The 21,323-nt window shown below is 48.1% G+C and overlaps 3 protein-coding genes across 4 annotated transcripts in view; 1 reads left to right on the top strand and 2 right to left on the bottom strand.

The window, feature by feature from the left end:
* Window positions 1–2,615, bottom strand: part of ZZEF1 (zinc finger ZZ-type and EF-hand domain containing 1) — a 60,681-nt gene extending 58,066 nt beyond the window's left edge. The window contains exon 1 of the mRNA XM_058037401.1: window positions 2,280–2,615. Coding sequence (XP_057893384.1) covers window positions 2,280–2,615 — 336 coding nt within the window. The remainder of the gene's footprint in view (window positions 1–2,279) is intronic.
* Window positions 2,616–5,261: 2,646 nt separating this feature from the next.
* LOC131091344 (neuferricin) lies at window positions 5,262–10,680 on the top strand. The gene is made up of 4 exons (XM_058037345.1): window positions 5,262–5,484; window positions 6,098–6,238; window positions 6,721–6,907; window positions 9,148–10,680. The coding sequence occupies exons 1-4, from the start codon at window positions 5,262–5,264 to the stop codon at window positions 9,362–9,364; spliced, it is 768 nt and encodes a 255-aa protein (XP_057893328.1). The 3' UTR covers window positions 9,365–10,680.
* A 516-nt stretch (window positions 10,681–11,196) lies between these two features.
* ANKFY1 (ankyrin repeat and FYVE domain containing 1) overlaps window positions 11,197–21,323 on the bottom strand; it is a 33,499-nt gene continuing 23,372 nt past the window's right edge. For both annotated transcript variants that reach the window (XM_058037343.1, XM_058037344.1), the window contains exons 18-25: window positions 20,964–21,164; window positions 19,557–19,733; window positions 18,544–18,691; window positions 18,186–18,276; window positions 17,672–17,796; window positions 17,279–17,425; window positions 16,705–16,795; window positions 11,197–15,723 (exon numbers count right to left, since the gene is read on the bottom strand). In XM_058037343.1, the coding sequence (XP_057893326.1) occupies window positions 15,591–15,723; window positions 16,705–16,795; window positions 17,279–17,425; window positions 17,672–17,796; window positions 18,186–18,276; window positions 18,544–18,691; window positions 19,557–19,733; window positions 20,964–21,164 (1,113 nt within the window). In that variant the 3' untranslated portion in view covers window positions 11,197–15,590. The remainder of the gene's footprint in view (window positions 15,724–16,704; window positions 16,796–17,278; window positions 17,426–17,671; window positions 17,797–18,185; window positions 18,277–18,543; window positions 18,692–19,556; window positions 19,734–20,963; window positions 21,165–21,323) is intronic.

Genomic DNA, 21,323 nt, shown 5'->3' with positions numbered 1-21,323 from the left:
ATTTTTATACTCTCACATAAGGAGGGATTACTACATATAGGCTTTTCTTCACAGCTTAATGCAGTATTGTGTTATCTTATTTTTAAACTCTTCCTCTGATCTCAGGAGATTGCACCAAACCCAGAACTCTAAAATTATTAACTGTTCATTATAATGTAAACTCTGTATTTGATAAAAACCATACATAATTTCCACTGCTGTCCTACGTAACGGGGGAAGAAAACAGTGGGGGGAAAAAAGAGAGTGTCAACCAGTACTCAAAGAATTTTTGAGCTGTGTGCAGGACTGGACATGAGACAATTCAGCAGCAGCCTCACACAACCCAGCTCATCCTGCTCCTAAAGAAATGCAGTAACTCCACACAGTTCAACCCTGAACATGAAGAAGCATGTGAGAAACATCTTCCTTAGGAAATGATGGGTGAGAGGGTTGCTTGGAAATATGACACATGGAAAAATCAGCCCCTCATCTCACAGCTCAGGAGCTGGATGGCACAACAAGGTATCTGAAAGGTGACCTGGGAGCACTTCATGTTTCACCCTCTGCTCTCAGCAGAACTGCAGCATTAATGGGTACATGACATGACAACTGCTGAAGCAGTGCCAAGAAGGATTCAGAGGTTCAGTTCATACAGAACACGGATTTTGCATTTAAACGTTGTTCATAAAACATTTGAAGGCTGTGCCCAAAGCCCTGCACTGAGAAGATCAAACCTGGGCTGTGCCAGACAGGACCCCAGAGACATTAAAAGGTGAAACCTATGGAGCTGCCACCCCTAAACTGACTCCTCAGGGTGAAAGGAAAGCTCAAACAGCACAGCTGATGGGTTAGTGCCAGAAATGATGACATCAAGGTTTTCCACAGAACTCTCAACATCTCAGCTTTGCAGGGCAGATGTGACCACACATCCGTGGCACGCTGAATCCTGTGACAAACTTTTTCCCCGCTCCCTGGAGCAGGAAATGAAACCAAAACAAATAGATTCCTCATGCAGAGGAGGACGTGAAATACAGACAATCCTCAAAATATTCCTGCAGCCCACAAAGCCCAGCTGTTTGTGCCAAAGGAAGAGCCCTAATGGACCCATTTCAGCCTTGCTGCTGTTACAAATGAAGATGTGCTTGTTACTGGCTGTTCTTGTGAAGGACTGCAAGTGGAGGCAGCATTTCACCGAGCTACTTAAACCAGTCTGGTGAAAACACACCTATCTGCACATGAAATGAATCTCCTTCCAGTTTCCAGAAGCCTTGTTCACCTGTCAGCAGTGATCTGAGGCGTGTGTGTGATTTAACAGTTTACACAGTTGTTCTGCTACTCGGGAGCACAACAAAGCCAGCAGGAAGTGACTGCTGAGCTCAGGAACTGCTTGCACTCAGGAATTCAGACACAGCCACTTTCTCAAGTGAGTGTGGAATTCCCAACAGGGTGTTCTGCTGCAGTTTGGATTGCTACAGAGCAAAGCTAAAGTGTGCTAGACATTAAATTCTCCATGTCATTTCCCACAGAAGGGGAAAACTAGAAAACCCAGCAGAAAGGAAAACTACTCTCTTCAACCATTAAATACTGACCATAACACCTTCTGCCTGTGGAAGGGGATCTCTGTTACATCACTTCCTTACAAGTTTTCCAAAAGTCCTACTTTACAATAAAAGAAACGCTTGACAATTTCACTGATGCTTTTAAAAAGCTACAATAAACTCCAGCGTGGTAAACTTTGACTCGCTGATAACGCTAGTAAGTATCAAGAGGAATTACTCAGGCAGGATTTCCTACCCGTGTTCCCACCACACCTGCAGCTCTCAGCGGCACCAGCGGCAGCAACAGCAGAAATATTGCTGTAAAAACCCATTTTATTCTTCAGCGGCCGCTGAGCATGATCACTGATAACTGACATAAGTTTTTTTTAGAGGGATAACTGGAAGCTGACAGGCTGTCCATCAACAGCAGCAGCAGCAGAACCCTCTGGCCTGGCCCTCCCCACGTACCAGGACGCGCGTCCGGGGTCTCCAGGGTTGTGTGGATGGCCACGGAGCCGGGCTCGGGGACACCGACCCCCAGCAGCACCCCGAGGTTCCCCCGGTGCCGATCGCCCCCCTGCCCGGACAGGCGGATCCCCGGAGCGATCCCCATCCCCGGCAGTGCCCAAGGCCGGGCTGGACGGCTCAACCCGCTCTGTTGGAAGGTGTCCCTGCCCGTGGCAGGGGCTGGAACGGGACGGTCCCCGAGGTTCCTCCCCGCCGGAGCCGTTCCCGTTCCCCGCGGCTCCCGGCCGCTCTCACCTCCTCGCTCTCGCCGCGGGATCCGGCCGCCAGCCGGGACACGCTCTCCAGCACCTCGCAGAACTGCTCCAGGCTCACGGCCTCGTCGCCGCGGCTCAGCCGCTCCTCCAGCCATCGCACCAGCGCGCTGTGGTGCCGCGACACGAGCGGCTCGGGCAGGGCCGCCTCCCGCAGCCGCGCCGTGGCCTCCCGCAGCCGGGCCTGCTCCAGCAGCACCTCGGCCGGCGGCAGCGCCGGAGCGGCCGCGCCGGCTTGGGGCGCGCCGGCCGCCCCCTCCATGCCCTCTTCGGCGCCCTCCTCCTCCTCCTCGCTGCTGTGGCTCGCCGCCGTCCCCATGAGCCGCTCGGGAGCCGCTCGCAGCCGCCGCCGCCGGTGCCGCCGCCGCTCCCGCCGGTCCCCGCCCGGCCCGGCCCGCCTTAGTCAGCAACTTCCCGCCCGCCGCACCTGTCAGCGCGGGGCCGCCACACCGCCGCAAAGCGACACCGCGCCACACCGCCGCAAAGCGACACACCGCCGCAAAGCGCCAGTGCCGCAAAGCCCGGCCCGGCGGCTCCCGGGGCCGTGAGGGGACCCGCGGGGACAGCGAGGGCTGGGGACAGCGATCCCGGGGAGAGAGCGGCACCTGAGCCCGGTTCTGTGGGGAGATCTCATTAATTCATAGATGTATCCCCAAGAGGTGCCAATAGGACGGTGCCAGACTCTTCAGTGGTGCCCAGTGACAGGATGAAGAGTGAAGGCCACACGACAAATTTCACCTCAACGTGAGGAAAACTCCTTGACATGAGCGTGGCAGAGCACTGGGACAGACTTGTGCAGGGAGAGCACGGAGTGTCTCTCTCTGGATGTGAAAAATGTGTATTTTATGATTGTGTGGGGGCTTGAATATATGTAATGTTATGGAGAGAGTCCCTCTTAAGATCTATGTATTGTAAGATCTGTGTATTAAATAAGTGGATCCTTGTGGAGAGAGTCCCTGTAAGATCTGTGTGTGGGTCCTAGTTACTCCAAACCAGCCACAGCTGTGAAGTCCTTAGTTGGGCAGCAGCTGTAGCTCGTGAAGGTAACTGGAATAAATAAGAGTGGGTCGAGAGCCCAAGAGGAGCCCTTGAGAAGATATGTGAAGAACTGTGCTGCAGAGGAGAACAGCTTGGTACAGTATGGGACCTGAGAAATATGAACTACAACAAGAATACAACATGATTGGTTTTTGCAAGCATTAAAATGAATATTATATGTGTAGTGTTAGAGAGTAATGCACTATTAATTCTCTTAAGTACTGTGTTAAATATAGTTTTAGGTTATAAAAAATGTTAATATAGAAACTATGCTATGTAGGGTACTTTTTTTTAAAGAAAGGACTCACAGTGAGAGAGCAGCCACAGGACACCTGAATCTTTCAGAGAAAGAGAATTTGTTGCCACTTATCAGGAGAAATCAACTTCCTCCTGCCTTGAAGGCGCTGTTGGGATTCAGAGGAAGAAGCTGACACTGACCAGACAGAATCCTGTGTTTGAATGGAATTTATGTATCATGTATGAATATGCAACAGGCTGTTGCTTTTAAGGGTTAATTCTTTGTTAATGGTTGTCCTTTTTTGGGCTCCTGCTGCCCTGGAAAATGCCAAAGTCACCCAAACCCTCCTGTGTCACCTGCTCCAGGTGCCCCTGCCCTGGGCGGGTCACAATGAGTGATCTCCACAGGGCACTGGCAACAAGAGATTCTGTGTGAAAAGCAGCAATCACTTGTTTTTAAAATTTTAAAAGTTTAATAGTAATAAAATGGTTCTAAAAATAGTAATACAATTAGAGTAATAATAATTTGGACAATTTGGATTAGGACAATATAAGACAATAGAAACAAAGAGTTAGGGACAGTCCAGGTACCTCTTTCTGGGCAAAATAAGCCCAAAAAAGGACACAGGTTAACAGAGCATTAACCCTTAAAAACAATAGCTTGTTGCATATTCATACACCTCATACATGATGCATAAATTCCATTCAAACACAGGATTCTGTCTGGTCAGTGTCAACTTCTTCCTCATAAGCCTAACAGCATCATCCTGCCTGAGTGAGGCAGGAGGAAGTTCATTTCTCCTGATAATGGAGCAATAAATTCTCTTTCTTTGTAAGATTCAGGTGTCCTGTGGCTGCTATCTCAGTGAGTCCTTTCTTTAGGAAAAAAAAGTATCCTGCATAGGATATTCTATATTCTAGCACGGGTAGGAAATCCTGCCTGAGTAATTCCTCTTGATACTTACTAGCGTTATCAGCAAGTCAAAGTTTGCCACGCTGAATTTTATTGTAGCTTTTTAAAAGTAGCAGTGAAATTTCTTTTATTGTAAAGTAGAACTTTTGGAAAACTTCTAAGGAAGTAGTGCAACAGAGATTCCCTTCCACAGCCAGAAGGTGTTAAAGAATTCACTCCATGGCTGATTCACTCCTTGGCTGGGGGATTCACTCCTTCTATTTTAACATTTTGTTATAACCTAGAGCTACATTTACTACCCTACTTAGAGAATTAATACAGCATTACCTTCTAACGCAACACATATAATATTCATTTTAATATTTGCGAAAAGCCAATAATAAAATACGCATTTTTCACATTCTGTGACTGTCCTTATGAACAACGGCATTACTCAGAGGGTTTGTGAGGGCGGGCCCAGAGCAGCTGTGGCCGCCCCGTTCCTGGAGTGTTCGAGGCGGGGTTGGCCGGGGTTCGGAGCAGCCTGGGCTGGTGGGAGGCGGTGTTCTATGAGTAGAATTAAAAAGGAGAAAGGTCTCGTGTTCATTTCAGTGTAAAACCATCTCCGTTTATTTCAGTGTAAAATCATCTCCCCGCAGCCCGGAGCGCTCCATGGCTCCGCCGCCACGCTGCCGTAAAGCGCGCCCTGGGCCCGGCCGTCCCGCCGGCCGCGGTTGGGCCTGCACGCTGCCGTGCGGCGAGGGAACTGTCGCGCGAGCGCTGCGCTGTCGCGGCGCGATGTGGCGGGGCGCGGCCGCGGCGCTGCTGGGCCTGGCCGCCGCCTGCCTCCTGCGCCGCGGGTTCGAGCCCCGCGCCCGCCTGCTCAGCGCCGCCGAGCTGCGCCGCTACCGGGGGGCGCCGGGCGAGCCCGGGCTCTACCTCGCCCTGCTGGGACGGGTGTTCAATGTGGAGCGGGGCCGCAAGCACTACGGGCCCGGCGGCGCGTACAGCGGGTTCGCAGGTACCTGCGGTGGGGCGGGAGCGCTGTGTGAGGGCCTGAGGTGGCCTGGCTGGGGGGCGAACCATCCCCGGAGGTGTGGGTGTCACCCGGTGTCACCGCCGGCCGGGGAGCGCAGCCCGGGCAGGGAGGAGGGAAAGCTCAGCCCTTGTTGGGCCATTCCGTGGCTGGGCTGTATTCAAAGGCTGGGGAATTCATCCATGGCTGGGGTATTCAGTCCAAGGCTTGGGGATTCACTGCATGGCTGTGGGATTCACTTCTTGGCTAGAGGATTTGCTCCTTGGCTGAGGGATTTTCTCCATGGTTTAGGGATTTGCTCCTTGGCTGGGGGATTTACTCCATGGCTGAGGAATTCACTCTATGGCTGGGGAATTCAATCCGTGGCTGATGGATTCACTCCTTGGCTGGAGGGGGGGGGGGGGGGGGGTCACTCCCTGGCTGGGGAATCCACTCTATGACTGAGGAATTAATTCCATGGCTGGGGATTCACTCCATGGCTGAGGAATTCATCCACGGCTGAGGGATTCGCTCCTTGGCTGAGGAATTTGCTCTCTGGGAGGGCTCTCACCCTTGTTGTCTCTCACCCCTGTTTCCTGTGCTCTCCCCGTGCCCGCAGGCAGAGATGCCACCCGAGCGTTTGCCAGCGGCGATTTCAGCCCGGCGGGGCTGGTGGACTCCGTGTCGGGGCTGTCCCCCGCGGAGCTGCTCTCCATCCACAGCTGGCTGAGCTTCTACAGAGACAACTACGAGCCCGTGGGTACGTCTGGGGCTGGGTGGGCTCCCACGGGGATGGGTGTGCAGGGCTCTGAGGTCTGCTTGCTTCCCTCCAAGGGAAGGTTTAATCCTTTTCCCACCTGGCTGCTGTCCTGCTTGGATTGTCTCTGCTGAGCGCAGAGCATGGAGCCAGCCTGAAATCACTCAGGAGAATGTAGGGGCAGCAGTGCAGGGAAATTGTTCTGGGGAATGGCTTCTGGGTTGTGCAGGTGAAACCGGCTTTGGTTTTCAGCTCTGTAATGCCCAAGCTTGTCCTGCATGGGTTTATTAATATGGGTAAACTGCTGTGTGATCCAAGGGTTGAAGGGATGTAAGCTCAGTTTGGTTCTAAAATTGTGCCATGGTGGCATCTCCTTTTAAATAGCAAATTAAAAATAAAGCCCCACCAGAACTATGCATTTTCCTTGCCTGGAAACAGGTCTGTGGTCTGGAAACACTGTGGTCCTAATTGATCTCCTCTCCCAGGGAAGCTGGTGGGCAGATTCTACGATGAAAATGGGGCACCGACAGCAGCCCTGAGGGAGGTGGAGGCTGCCATTGAGGAAGCTCTCAAGCTGCAGGCAGAAAGTGATCAGCAGCAGCAGCAGTTCCCACCCTGCAACTCTGAGTGGAGCTCTGCTAAAGGCACCCGCTTCTGGTGCTCCAGAGAGAGGTGAGCCTGGCCCCTCTGGAGCAGAGGCTTTTTTGGGTGCCCTGTGCTGTGTTCCTGCCTCTCCTGGCATGGGAAGGTGTCTTGGCCCCTGCAGCCACCACACTCCAGGGTAGGTGAGCTCTGGGACCTGGCACAGGTTCTGTGGGCAGTGGTGCTGCCAGGGCTGGAATAAGCCAGGCATGGGCTCTGTCCCTGCCTGAATTCCCAGGGTTGTTCAGGTGGGAAGAGCCCTGTGAGAGCACCCAGCACTGACCTGTGCCCCCAGCTTTTACATCCCTGCAGGAATGGGGCCTCCACCACTGCCCTGGGCAGCTGTGCCAGGGCCTGACCACCCTTGCCATAAAGAAATTCTCCCCAGTATCCAACCTAAACCTCCCCTGGCACAGCTTGAGGCTGTTTCCTTGTACCCCCTCCCTGTGAGCACAGCCTGAATTTCACCTGGCTCCACCCTCCTGTCAGGGAGTTGTGGAGAGTGAGAAGGTTCCCCCTGAGCCTCTTCTGTCACACTGGAATCAAAGAATTTAACACATGTGCACCTGATCTCCTGTTCTCAGCAAAACAGGGCAGAAATCCCAGCAGGACTGGGATTCAAACAGGTTCTGTCACCTCTCAGGAATACAAGCATTAACCTGTGCTTTTCAGACAGTTTCATACCACAACGTTTTCACTTAAACCACATAAAAATGAGGTTAAGCTTTGATTAATCATTTCCTTTCTCTCCTGTTAGTAGCTATCCCTCAGCTTAGGGACTGTTTTGTTTGAAGATGAAATCATTTCAGACCACACTGCAAAATGCTTGGGCTTCATGTCAGCCCATCAGCAGCTCTGTGTGCCCCAGGGATCTGCTCCTGTGTGTCACTGACCTTGGGGACAGCCTTGGGACCAGGTGTGATGTGGCAGGGACTTGTGTTAGAGGCGTAAAAGCTGCAGTGGTTGGGGAGTTGGCCCACAGAGAGACACTTAGACATAAAGAGACATGATGAATTAGCTGGGGAAGTACTTTTTCTTCTGCCCCAGCTCCCAAAATCCCTGTGTTTAGTCAAGCACAGAAGGCCCAGGAGAGCCTGGTCTATTGGAAGGTTATTGGAATATGAATCCCAATATTCCCAGTTAGATTGTGCCTGGGCCAGTCTGACCCTCGCTGCTGGGCCAAAGGCAGCACCTGCGGTGTATCACCCCAGAGATACCTTGGCTTGCTGGAGATTGCAGCTGGGCACTGAACAAGTCCAGGCTTGTTAGGACCCCGTTTACCTCAGGAGGAATGGCTTCAGGTGATGGTGAAGAGAAAAAGGAGAGGATTCTGCTGGAGGGTTTAATGTCCAGAGGTTTATTCCATGGTTACAGAGGTCTGAACGTGAGCAGCTGCTCCAACAGAATCCCCCCGCATGGTCTGATCACCTTTTTAAGCTCAGGGACAGGGGGAGGGGAGGTACAGGTGAGCCACCAACCAGGTGAGAGGGGCAGGGTCTCAGGGGAAGATGACACCCAGACAGGTCAATGACCCCTGGGCATAGGGGCATCCTTTGAACTTGACCAACCACACGACGCCTTGCTGGAATGTTCAGCCTGATTGACAGGACTCACTCAGCATGGGGGCAAGGGGGAAGGGAGAGAGACATAGCACACCTGGGGGAATGACCTGGAAGGCCAAAATGGGACATTACAGCACACCACAACAGAAGGTGGCCCTGCCCATGGCAGGGGTGGGCTGGATGGTCTTTAAGGTCCCTCCAACCCAAGCCACTGTGATTCTGTGAAGATGTGTCCTCACCTGTGAGCATTTAGGTACCTCCAGAAAAGGATTTTGCTGTGCTCCATCAGGCTGTGATTCCTCTGGCAATGGAAGCATGGAATGCAGGACCTGGTGACTCTCAGAAGGGCAGAGCCTGCAGCAGCAATGATGGAACCAGGGCCAGGCCACAGGTTTCTGAAGCACAGCCAATAAAAAGGTGAAGGCTGTGGGATGGTGGCTGTTTGAACAAAGCCTGGATGTGGCACTGGGTGCCAGGGTTTAGTTGAGGTGTTGGGGCTGGGTTGGACTCAATCTTTAAGGTCTCTTTTAGCCCAGTCATTCTGTGAATTCTGTGGAAACAAAGCCTACCTCAGTGTTAGTTCTAGTTCAGAACTAACTAGACACTATTTAGCTCAGATTATCTCAGGTTTTCCCCTAAGGATTCTCTATTGACGGGAAGCATTTCCCTGGGTTTGAGTTGTAACAGATTTTCCTTTTCGGTCCGCAGCGGGGGCGTGCCCAGAGGCTGGGCCGGGGTCCCGCGGAGGCTGCACCGCCCCGGCTCGCAGGGCGCTCCCTGCGTGTGCGTCCGGAGCTCGGGGCCGCCCTGGGGCCAGCCTGGCTCCTCCCAGCACCGCGACAGAGGCGACCTGGATGACCCTCGGCTGCAGCAATACGAGGGCTGCCATCCCCTGGCCGAGCAGTGCGTGCTGCCCACGGGCTGAGCCGGGCAGGGGGAGCCCTGCCCTGAAACCTTGCACTGGGGCGGGCAGCTCCAGCTCCAGCCCTGCAAAGGAAGCAGGAACAATCTCCTGGGACTTGTGATGCTTTTTAACATATATGGAGATGGAGGAAACACTTCAGCCAGCTCAGTGGCTAAAAAAATCAAGTAACAGGATGATTTCTTTATGGGAAATATTTCTGCACTGGGGAACAAACTGTAAGATGCACAGCCTGAGTTGTGTTTTAGAGCTGCTCCCTGTGCAGTCAGGGACTGGGTGTTTGTGTGCACAGTGGTGGCACAGTGAGGTCAGTGAGATCAGAGCTGCTGCAGCATCACTGCCACAGGTCCTGCTGCAGGCACTGCTGATGCTCCTTCCCAGGCACCTGACTCACTCCCAGGAGTTTAAAGGAAGCAGGGAGAACCCTGAATTTCTTCTGCAATTAGGGTCCACAGTATCAGGAACTTGCACATTTTAGTTACACGCAAGCTTTATCAAATTCTTGGAGAAGGCAAAGGCCAGAGCTGCATTTCCTCACTGTGTTTGCGTTAGATACTGAGCCCAGATATTGAAGCCACCCGTGGGGATTGTTGTTTGATATTAACCTCACTGTTCTGGTCTGTGATTCACCACTTTCAAACTGTTCTGATCAGGAAGGAGTAGTTTTAAATAGCTTTCTTTTTGTTGCCTGGGTGGCAACAGAACCATCCTACTGTAATCTGCCTCCTGTTTCCATTCTGGTATAAGACTTCTTCCCATCTGCTCTGTGCCTGTCAGACTGAGCTGGATGTGCCGTTACAAGACCCAGCACTTTTAAAATCCATATTTATTGTGTCACAGCTGGCAGAAGTCAGCAGTGTGAGTGACTCCCAGAAATGCAGGGCAGGTCATTACCCTCTCTGGGTGGGGCTAAAAGGGAGGAAGAAATACTTGCACTACAAACCTCAAGCTGCAGGGAAGCATTTGCTGGTTTTAGTGGAATCTGCTGTTAAAATCAGTTTTGGTCAAGCTGAGCTTTGAGAGAGACACACAGATCAGGGTCCAGTGGTGGCACAGGTTGTGGTCACTTCTTGTCCTTAAGGCAGCTGCCACCTGTGTGTAAGCTCCTGGAAGTGTTTATAAACTGATTTTTAGCTTTCACCACCTTTGAAGAAAGGCCCAAAATGTAAGTGATGAGTTAGTTAATTAGCAAGTTTACAGGAAGCACCATTCCCTCCCTTGCAGCAGGACACATCACAGCATTTCTCACTGATAAAAATCAGAGGATGCTACAGGGATGGAGAGAAAGTAAGTTTGTGTGGCTCCATCCCTGGCAGCCACACAAATGCAAACCTGCACATGCTTGGAACAGTGGGGTTGTGGGTTTAGTTTTGGGGTTTTTTACCTGTCTTCATCCTGAAGAGAAGCCCCTGCAGGCACTGCCCTGCTGTGCCAGCCCGTGGCACTCAGGGGGAGCAGGATGTGTGGCAGAACCAAACCTCAGCCCTGGGCTTGAGCCACCTCTGGGGGTGGAGTGAGAAATGAAAACTCATTTCACACAGAGCTGAGGATCAAGCTGTGTAAAAGGTGCAGCACAGAGCTGCAAAGCAGCACTTCACTGCCTCCACAACTTTGGCCTTTGCCACATTTAAAAAGACACCACCACTTTAAAAAGAAATTGCATTTAAAGTAGTGAAACCATCCCTGCAAATGATTGGTAAGTACCCTTAAAAGAGCTTTTTAAAGCCATCTAAAAGCTGCAGCAAATCCCAGACTATTAAATGCTGTAAGAAGTAGTTTGTGAGGGCAAACCAGTCCCAGAGAAGGTGGGACCAGCTTGACCTTCTGAGCAAGTTTCATCTTGCTGGAACACTCACTATGCAAATAGTGCTGAGGGGATGGTTTTGATTGCAAGAGCTACACAAAAATCAAATAAACTGCTGCAAAAAGGCAGGGCAGGGAGGTGTTGGTTTAAGTTAAAGTTGGTTGGAAACCAGTTCATAGCTTATTCCTGAGTTTAGGGTTTGGAAACAGTGGGGAGGAAGAGTTTGCCTTGCACCAGGAATAAGTCATCCATTAAAGCAAACAGGGAGACACCCTCAGTGACCTGAAGTGCTCCAAGTATCTTCACTGAGCAGCTCAGCTGGATTCTCCCATGGTGGAAAAAGGAACAGTGACAGCTACAGAGGGCTCAAGTCACCACAGACAGTGCTCTAATAAAGCTCACCATGCATCTGTACTTCAGTAAGTTTTATTAATAAAAGACTAATAATGCATCACAATCTCACCCAGAAGCCTTGGCTGGGTTTGCTATTGCACTGGAGTTTTCCTTGTCCTGCAGTGAGGCTGCAGCAGCTCTGTGCTCTCCAGGGGGCTGAGCTGCCTCCAGCACACAGCTCTGAGTGCTCCCAGGGCTGGGAACCTGAGCTGTGAACTCCCTGAAGCAGCTCTGGCCCCAGGAGCTCAGGTTTGTTTCACAAAACTGATTATAGGTAAGTCTAGTATAAGGCATTTGAGATGACTACATGGTACAAACCAGAACACCAGACCTTGACAGCCAAAAGAACAGTTGGAGCAGTTCCACAACATGACAATGAATACCTGGACTAATCTCAGAACAAAGAATAAAGCTGTTGTGCCCAGTTGGATGTTGGATCCCTGGTTTTCTTCGTGGTTTGTCAGGATAAGTTGTAGAGGGGCAGCTGTCTCTACAGGAGCAGACACTTCCTTAGCAAGGTTTCACCTCACAATGCATCATCTAGTTTGCATTTTATTACAAGTAGAATCATTACACAACGAAGTAATGCATATTGGAAAAATACATTTTTACAACAACTCCAGACAAACATTGCAGATAAAATGCCATTGTTCTAAGACTTCCTTTTCTATTTCACAGAGGGTATTAGAAGGTTCAGTTATTTCTGTCACTCATACAAGCTTTGATTTTTCTAGAGATGAGTTTGCTGCAGTGACCACCTCTGCTGGTTACAGAAAAAAGAGGACTTGCTATTAATATTTGATCTACAAAACCATCCAGCCCTGGCCTCCCATACTGTTACATGTTAGTTTATAAGCACTACAGGAGCAGTTGGATGAGCTGTTATCTCCAGCACGGGAAGTCATTAAGGCATCTGTCAGCTTTTAGCCAGCAACTCACTCTGCTCTGTTAGTGCCTCCAACAGCAGCGTTCTCACTCCACTCAGTGGTGTGAAACAGTGACTGCACCTCTCACAGGCAGAAATTCCAGCCAGACCACGGCTTGTGCTTGTGTAAGAGTGCTGGGTGACTGCAGGCAAAAGGAATCCAGTCTCAGAACAAAAACTACAGCAGGAACCACCCGACCTCCCATGCACCCCTGCTGAAGTGCCTGGAGCCTCGTGTGACAGCAGCACTGCAGGGACACAAACTGAGTTCCCATCTAACCCTTTGTTCAATGCTTGGCAGACTCGAGTTAATATTCACCACTAAAAGCAGGGCTAAGAGGGGTGGGGGGTTTGGTAACAACTGTATTATGCTACAAAAAGGGAAGAGCAGTTGTTTAGAGTTAGAAATGTGTTGACCACCACTACATTACCAAGTGCCTCATTCACATTTGTACCCTGTAGTGGAGCATTGCCAGCAAAACTCCCAAAAAACCTCAGTGGTCTGAGAGCTCAGACCAACACCAGGCAGAGTGTGTGAGGGACTGAGCCCCAGCAGTTGTCTGGAGGGGTCAACTCCTCAGCTGAACTAGAAAAGAACTAAGGTGGGTTTTGGTTCAAGTTGTGAGCTTTCCCTCTTTAGCTCTGGCAGAAAGCTATTTAGAGTTGGCTGGAAGGAAACTATCTCAAAGGCACTTTAAAAGATCAAATTTGCTGAATTTAGTTGCTTTAAATTAAACAAACACCTCAGGCTGTATATTTAACAATAATCTACTTTCCTTTCAGACTTCAGTAAGCTGGGAGAGTACTGGCTGTAAACAGCAAACCAGGAGCACTACAGGTGGTTTCCAGATCTTTCCCACAGTTTTACAGTTATAATCAAGATCCTATTTTTTAGAAAGCAACTACCCAGCCTTAACTTGCCATTCGGTTAATCTGAATTTTCACCAGATCCACATTCTCCATCACTGCTTTCCTGTTCCCTTGCCCTTACATCAGAGAAGCCACTGAAACAGTGATGTTTAAATGCTTTGGCAATTACATATGTGCAGTTTCCCCACCAGGCTGAAGCCCACAGGAAAACCCCTCCTCTGCACTTTCAGCATTCTGAGCACACCCTTACCCCTCCACAGCACTTCAGCTCCAAACCAAGAAGGAAAACAACATGTTACCATGGGATTACAGTCAAGACTTCTTTCACCAAATGCACTTTCCATCATTCTTTCACTGCTAGAGATCTGCAACCAGTGACACCCTGAAATACCAGAAGTACAATGTTTTCCATCATGTCTTTCACTCAAAAACCCCCAAACTGTAGATTGTAGTTAACTGACACCAACAATTACTGCAGCTACCACTAACTGACAGCACTATTTTCCCTCATTCACCCACAGCATTGTGCCAGAGGTGCCCCATTTGCATTAGGAACTGTGTTAGAGACCAGCTGTGTTACCCAGAGCATTCTGTTGCAACATGTCAGCAGCAGACAATCAAACAGTGAGGCAAGTTTGTGTTTCATCCATTGTTCTTCCCTAGTGGTACAGGGGTGATTCCAGTTACAACATAGGCATTTTGGAAGATCAAAGTGCAGATCAAGTGAGACTTGATGTGAAATTAATCATACAAATGTCAGCAATTGAACCCTCTCCTGTCCTCTCCTTGTACAAGCTTGAGAAAAACTGAGAAAGTTTCCTGTAACAGGAGCAGCCTGGTTCATCATCTCCTCTCACTCTTCAAGACCAACAAGTCACTGCTCCAAACAGGGCAACACATCATCACCTGTCCATCCAGTTCACTGGAGATAACAGTCATTAAAAAATGCACACCAATTCATGGAGTAAAGATGAGGAATGCTGAATTGAGTCTATACTAGCTTTACCTCATGTAGTTTTGCTTAAGTACCCATTTTTCTAACTGAAGCCTTTGCCCACCAAATCACAAGCTGGTCTGCCAGTCAAATACTCTCCTGTTTACCCAGACAGTGTGGTGGTAGGTTTCCACAGATTCAGCATGTTGAAGAGAGTACAACCAGCCTAGATTAAAACCCTGCAGCTTACTCCTAACAGGAAGCCTCCATGTACACTCCCACTCCCCAGCAATCCTGCTGAAAATGGGCCCAGGTTTAGTGTCTAGAGGTGCAGCACATTCCACACTTGGCAGAGTTTCTGACTCTCCCACAGCAGTTACCAGGCCCCTCAAGCCCCAGAAAGTGTTTCTCTCCCTCCTGGGACTCCTAATGCACTTCAGCATTTATTGCTGTACTGGGAGTTAGACTCCACCACTTTTAGTGTTTCTCCTTTAGCACATGCTCAGCCTTTCAGCAAACTCATGGTCATTTGTACAAGTGCCATGGACTGCAAGGACCAGCAACATAAATATGAAAGTGCAATGAAGACTGACAGTTCCAGCAGGTATGAGCAAGAGCATTTTCCTAAAACAATCTTGCACTTCTCTTGAACATGCTAAAGCTAACGAGTCATTTGTTGAGGAGGTATCAAGATGTGGATCTGCAATTCTGACTGCTTTGCATCAGATGTGGTAAAGCTTTCTGTTGTAAGGCCACAATTCTTGAGCTATACTTAGAACTACCCCCAGGTCTGAAGAGTTTCTTGAACAGTGGTTGCAACAGCTCAGTTTAGCTTCACAAAAAGTCTTCTCTAGAGAAGGGGAACATTTATCTTTAAGACAAAGCAAAGAAAGATGCCTGGTTACCCTGAAACTTAATACCATCTCTACTAAGCAGCCTGAAAGCCACAGGACTTAATAGAGTTGCTCAGTGCAAAGCACCATGTTGAGGACAGACCTGTTTTATGCAGATTCAATCAGTACAAATTTCAGCTTCCATACCCCACTGCAACTAGAAGAGGGTCTCAATTCTTTTGTCACTTGGTTCCAACAATCCACTCTGATTCCTAGTGAAGTCTATCGCAGCCTGATACATTTACAGTCATACAAAATCATTTATACCAGAGTATATCATAACAGGGTCCTTAATTAGTTCAGTCTATTGCAGAAGACATGTGTAAGCCTCCTCTTCCCTATCCAGAGGGCTTGTAAGCAGAGCTGCTGTCAGGAGCACTGACTGGGAATCCCTTTGGTTCCACAGCATACTAGGAGACTCCTCCCAGAGTCAGGACATCAAAGCAGATGTTGCAAACTCGAACTGGCTTGTTCAGATCAAATTTTATGATAGGAATCTCCTTTGTTGAGCACTTATGGCAGAGCAGGCGTCCACAGTGTCGGCTGTTGACAGAAGAGAGGTGGGAGAAAAGTGAATTCCCTCCTGGTGAACACCAGGATGTTACTGTTTGACATTCTTTATCAATGATAGCATCATTAAATACATTAGCAGTTGAAAAGCTATGATTATCTTGTATCTTCTGATATTTGTCTTGTATCTTTCTGATATTTTGGAATAACTGACTAATGCCAACAGCATGTGCTGGTTCTGTACTAGTGAGTCACATGGTACTGCTTCAACTGAGGCATGTGTAGCTTCTCTGAGCTAAGAAAAATCTTAGCTTAGCACCCTTCCAACCCAGCATGCTTTGTACAAGTTCACACTATTTTAAAAAGGCAACTCCTATCTACACAAGAGCAGTTCATGTTCATCTTCAGCCATTTCCACACTGCAAATAGGATCCCAAACCCAAGCTGCCAACACCTGCCCAAATCTGCCACCTCTTTTGGAGCAGGTCATCCTACCACTGTGGTGGTGGTGCTGTGCTCCCTCCTGTCTCTCCTGTGTCAGCCACAGCCCCAGTGGCTGCTCTCTCTGAACCTCCTGCCCCCACAGGAGGCTCTCCCCAACCCCAACCTCTATGCAGGAAATAATCAACTCCTGATAAACCACTGCCACATTTACCACTGAACTTCTATTAACTCACTCTCTTAATAAAATGTATTGTTGCTCTTCTGTGGAGTGAAGTGCCTCACACTCTTTCTCTGACAACTGGGTATTTAAATCCTGTTTCACTACTGGAACTTGGACATGATTTCTCATTTATAACTAATCAAAATAACTAATCAAAATATTAAATGCACACGCTGTTTAAAATATTATTTCAGTCAGACTACAAATTTCTGATCTAAGACAGGATGGAATATTTCAGCTGGATTAGTGGTTGTACACCTATATTAACACCTAAGCTATTAGGAGCAAGCCCAGCTACATTTGGGGAGGAATCCATTTCCTTGTAAGCACAGCAAGGGGGCTCATATTACCAGTGATGCTTTCTTGTCGTGACTCCAAATTTGGCAGCACATTCGTAGCAGTTGGAGCCATCACACCAGGGAGGTTCTTTTGTCAGCATATCTGTTAAGAGGTAAAAATGTGAAGGCAAAATGGGCTCAGACATGTTCTGAGTACACTAAACCTGAAGGCTTTTCCAGTTCTAGGCTGCATTCAGTGTAATGGATTCACTACTCTTGCAGGAGCTGGAGTCTCCTTTGTAGATAATCTGTAGTTGCTTTCCATCACATTGTCCACAGCAACTGCACAGCACCAGTTAAAAAGCAGTGTCTGTGTTTTAAGCTACATTGGACTACACAACCAGCCAAGATTTCCATGTCTATCCTTCCAAAAAAAGTAGCATCTAACAGTCTGCATTGTACAACTTTTCAGCTAATCACCAGAAGAACTAGTATTTCTACTCTGCACTGTTAGTAGTACAAAATTCACAAGTTCTGCCTCTCTGGAATTACTGTCATCTAAGTCAGAAGCCCAGAGTTTTTTCCTCTGAAGTATCCTGGAAGCAAAAGCCAGAAATACTTTCCCACCACAGCAAGTGGTACTTACCCAGCAATCTAAAGAGAAGCTGCTTTGTAGCCACTTGATAGTTGAAGATATTGACTCCTTGGTTATTGTTAACTCCCAGGCGAGCCCCAGCTCTCACTATTGCACGACACAAGTTGGCATTTCCCTTCATGTAAGCCAAGAGGAGCACTGAAAAATAAAAGCCAGACAGTTCATGTAAGCCAAGAGGAGCACTGAAAAATAAAAGCCAGCTAACAGAGTGGTAGATTGTGTTACATCCAGTCCAGACAGGATCTTTAGTTTTTAAGTTTCCATGTATTGTGTGCCTCCTACTGTATTTAACATACTACTGGCAATTATTCCAGCTTTAAAAGTGACATACCATGAATACAACTTGATTACTTTCAAGTTTAGTAGTTGTTGAGTCTCACCTACCTGTGTTTCCTTCAGCATCAGGTTTGTCTAGAGGGTATTCTGGCATACACTCCAAGAAGAGGTCACAGATGGCTGCTGCATTATCTTTCCCATATTGTCCCAAAATATGCATTGGTGACTGGCCTCTGGGGAAAAGAGATTGTTACCCTGATCAAAGTCTGCTTGCTACTGCAGTTACTCATCCAACTCTCCTTGCTTTCAAGTTTGGTTCAGACTTGAACAATGCTACATCTCAGTAATTCAGTACATCACACTCAACTGCCTACTTAACTTTCCTTCCTTGGGGTATAGATATAATTGGCACAGAATTTAGACACAGCATCATCTGCACACTTCCAAATTTGTGTATAAATAATATAATACAAGCCAAAAATATATTTTTAAGCAGCATGTATTTTAAAACACAAAATGGTTCTTTTAGCCTGTTACCTGATATTATTAAAATATAAATAATTACCTGAAATTAAAATTAAAGGCTTTAATTACCTGATATTATTAGAATATAAATAATTACCTGATATTAAAGGCTTCTGCATCTACATTGCACTCTGTGAGGAGGACCCGGATGTTGTTGAGCCGGCCATGCATCACTGCCAGATGCAGAGCTGAACAGTTAAAAAAAGAAAAAGAGAAAAAGAAGGTTCAAGACTCTGAGTACCAACAATAATTACAGCCTAATAACTAAACAGAACAATCTCCTTCCACTTTCCCAACCCTCCTTCTCAAACAGCTCCTTCCATCTGCTTTGATTTCCTGGACTTTCATTCTTTCACCTTTGCAGTGCAAGGCCATTCACAGTGAGCTCTCCACCTCTAGGACACATCATTAACAGACCTAGTGAAGTGTTCTGCATTTACTTGTGTAAAGTTTACCATTATTTCCATTTTCATCTACAGCTGCAAAGTCCACTCCATTCTCCAGAAGGACTGAACAAATGGTGGGCAGGTCTTGCTGGGCTGCTAAGTGAAGAGCAGTCTGACGGTGCTTGGTCAGTTCATTCACCTGGGCACCTGCAAGCAGCTGGCAGGAGGAAAGAAGGAAAATGTTCAAAGATGGTTTCAGGGCTATTTTAGCCAACAGCTTATTTCTGTGAATGAGCATACAAGACTTTACTGTACAGAGATACTTCTAGGCCTCCAGAGTGCATAAAATGGTACAATTACTGAGCTGCTACAACTTGTGTTTGTGATCAAAGTGCAGAAAGGGCAAGGAAAGATTTTTTACAAAGAGCCAAACCCAGGGAAGGTTCTTTATGAAGAATCAAACCTAAGGAAGATTCTTTACAAAGAACCAAACCTAGGGAAGGTTCTTTACAAAGAGCCAAATCCAGTGATTGCTGCAAACCCAACATCCTCATGTGAAGGCTCCTGTGGCAGCTCAGCCAACAGTCCAAGCTAAGGGGGTTTTCTGTTCTGCAAGCAGCTGTCAGGAGGCAAGAAGGAATATGTTCAAAGATGGTTTCAGGCTATTTTAGCCAACAGTTTATTATCTGTGAATCAAGCACACAGGACTCTACTGCACAGAGATACTTCCAGGCCTCCGGTGTATAAAATGGTACAATTACTGAGCTGCTACAAGTGTGTTTGTGTTCAAATGTGCAGAAAGGGCAAGGGAAGACTCTTTAAGAAGAAGCAAACCTAGGGAAGATTCTTTACAAAGAAGCAAACCTAGGGAAGATTCCTTAACAGAGAACCAAGCCTAGTGATTGCTGCACACCCAGCACCCTCCTGTGAAGGCTGCTGTGGCAGCTCAGCCAACAGCCCAAGCTCAGGGGGCTTTGTTGCAGCACAAGGGGTGTCAGTGCTGTGAGGGACCAGCCTGCAGGCACTGTGCAGGGGGCAGAGGGCACACTTTGAGCAGGGCCAGGCTGAGCCCCAGCACACACCAGGTTCCTCACGATGATCTCAGAGCCAGCCTGCACTGCCAGGTGCAGCGGGGTCAGCTTGGAGGCGTCCTGCACGCGCGAGTTGACGTTGGCCTGCACGCTGATCAGGAACAGCACGCTCTCGATGTCCGAGTTCTGCACGGCCACGTGCAGGAAATTCCGACCCTTGTTATCCACCTGAGGCAGAGAGGGCACTGGAATTAGTTTGTTGTTCCTGCAGAACAAGGGGTTTTATGGAGCAGGACATGTTTGCACTAAGAGACACTTGCTCCCTCTGCTTGAACTGTAGAATCCTGTTCCTTTCACTGGTTGACACTTATCTGATAGATGTGACTACTGAACAACTGAACTGAGAAACTATCTGCTGCAACTGCTCAGTCCAGTCTGCCTCACACTATTTTACAACCTTGTCCTTTCTTGACCACACACTGGACAGTATTTTTAGACAGACAAGAAGTAAACAGCTGTTGTGGTGAAGTACAGAGCAACAGTTAATGATAAACTCAGTTAAGTGAAACAAGCTTGAGTCTATCTGGCAATTCATCCAGGAGAAGGAAGCAACATGGGATCCTGCCACAATGATGTAAAATGTATTCAAAAAAACATAGGTTTGGGGGTTTGGGTGGGAAGGGACCTCCCAAGATGATCCAGGCCACCCCCTGCCATGGACAGGGACACCTTCCACTATCCCAGGGTGCTCCAAGCCCTGTCCAACCTGGCCTTGGACACTTCCAGGGATGGGGCAGCCACAGCTGCTCTGGGCAACCTGAGAATTTATTTTTCTGGCCTAATACCAAGTACATGTTGTTCAACTTTGCCTTGCAGCTGATGTTAAAGCATATTTAAACTGGCTGTACTTGTTACCATGTTTTAGACATAATACAAGACCTCACTAAGCACTCAAATATTTTACTGGCAATTAAACTTACACAGGATAGGAAGAATCTCCTGAACAGCTGCCTGAGGTGTCACACCAGAAGCCTGAAGATACAGTTGGAGGTTTTATAGTTCAGCAGGGCAGCATAGCATCTATTATTCAGTTATTTTAGGTCAGGTTTTCTGTTGTGGATAGCTTTAGGAGAGCTGGGTAACAGATTATTTCTGTACTAGTCCAGCACAAGACAAGAGTGGAGTTAGAATTTTCTCCTTCTACACACATATGCCTGTTTCCCATTTTAGTATTGACAGGATAAGAAGAATTGACAAGACACTAACCCTTAATGTTCTTACACATATCACATAAACACCTACAGTTTCCTAATAAATCCTGCTTAAGAGAACTGGCATCTGGCAAATGTATTGCATGTAAAGCCACAAAAGGATAAAACAGAACTGGCTTGTGAAACAGCTGTTACCACAAACTAGTGCAGTAACAAAACCAGCATGGTTTGAACTCTCCCAGCTTACCTGTTCTGCAGCTCCTGGTTCCCTCTTCAAAATTGCTTCAGCTGCTTTATTGTTTTTGTATGTCATGGCACAAGCAAAGGGAGTCATTCCTTGCCTGTCACGTACATTCAGCTTAATATCTGGATGTGAAATCATCAGCTGAATGATAACATTGTGTTGGTTGCTAATGGCAACATGGATTGGAGTTCTTCCTTCTGCATCCTAGAAGGAAACCAGAAAGTTTGTTAAATATAGACTCAGTAGTGCAGAAATCCTTCCCTAGCTCTGAAGGGTCAAGGAAACTTTGTAGTTTAGTCCTGTCACCTACCCAGCTTCCTTCAGCATGGCCACCAAACAGCTGCAGGGCAGGCTCAAACACAC

Source organism: Melospiza georgiana, chromosome 19 (assembly GCF_028018845.1).
Source record: "Melospiza georgiana isolate bMelGeo1 chromosome 19, bMelGeo1.pri, whole genome shotgun sequence".
Taxonomy (NCBI): Eukaryota; Metazoa; Chordata; class Aves; order Passeriformes; family Passerellidae; genus Melospiza; species Melospiza georgiana.
The sequence above is the reverse complement of the archived record's forward strand: the minus strand, read 5'-3'. Positions and strand labels throughout refer to the sequence as shown.

Bases quoted from the DNA above. Each gene is read 5' to 3' on its own strand.
- LOC131091344 (XM_058037345.1), top strand. From the start codon at position 5,262: ATGTGGCGGGGCGCGGCCGCGGCGCTGCTGGGCCTGGCCGCCGCCTGC. The intron at 5,485-6,097 runs GTACCTGCGGTG...CCGTGCCCGCAG, and splicing joins CGCGTACAGCGGGTTCGCAG to GCAGAGATGCCACCCGAGCG. The intron at 6,239-6,720 runs GTACGTCTGGGG...CTCCTCTCCCAG, and splicing joins AGACAACTACGAGCCCGTGG to GGAAGCTGGTGGGCAGATTC.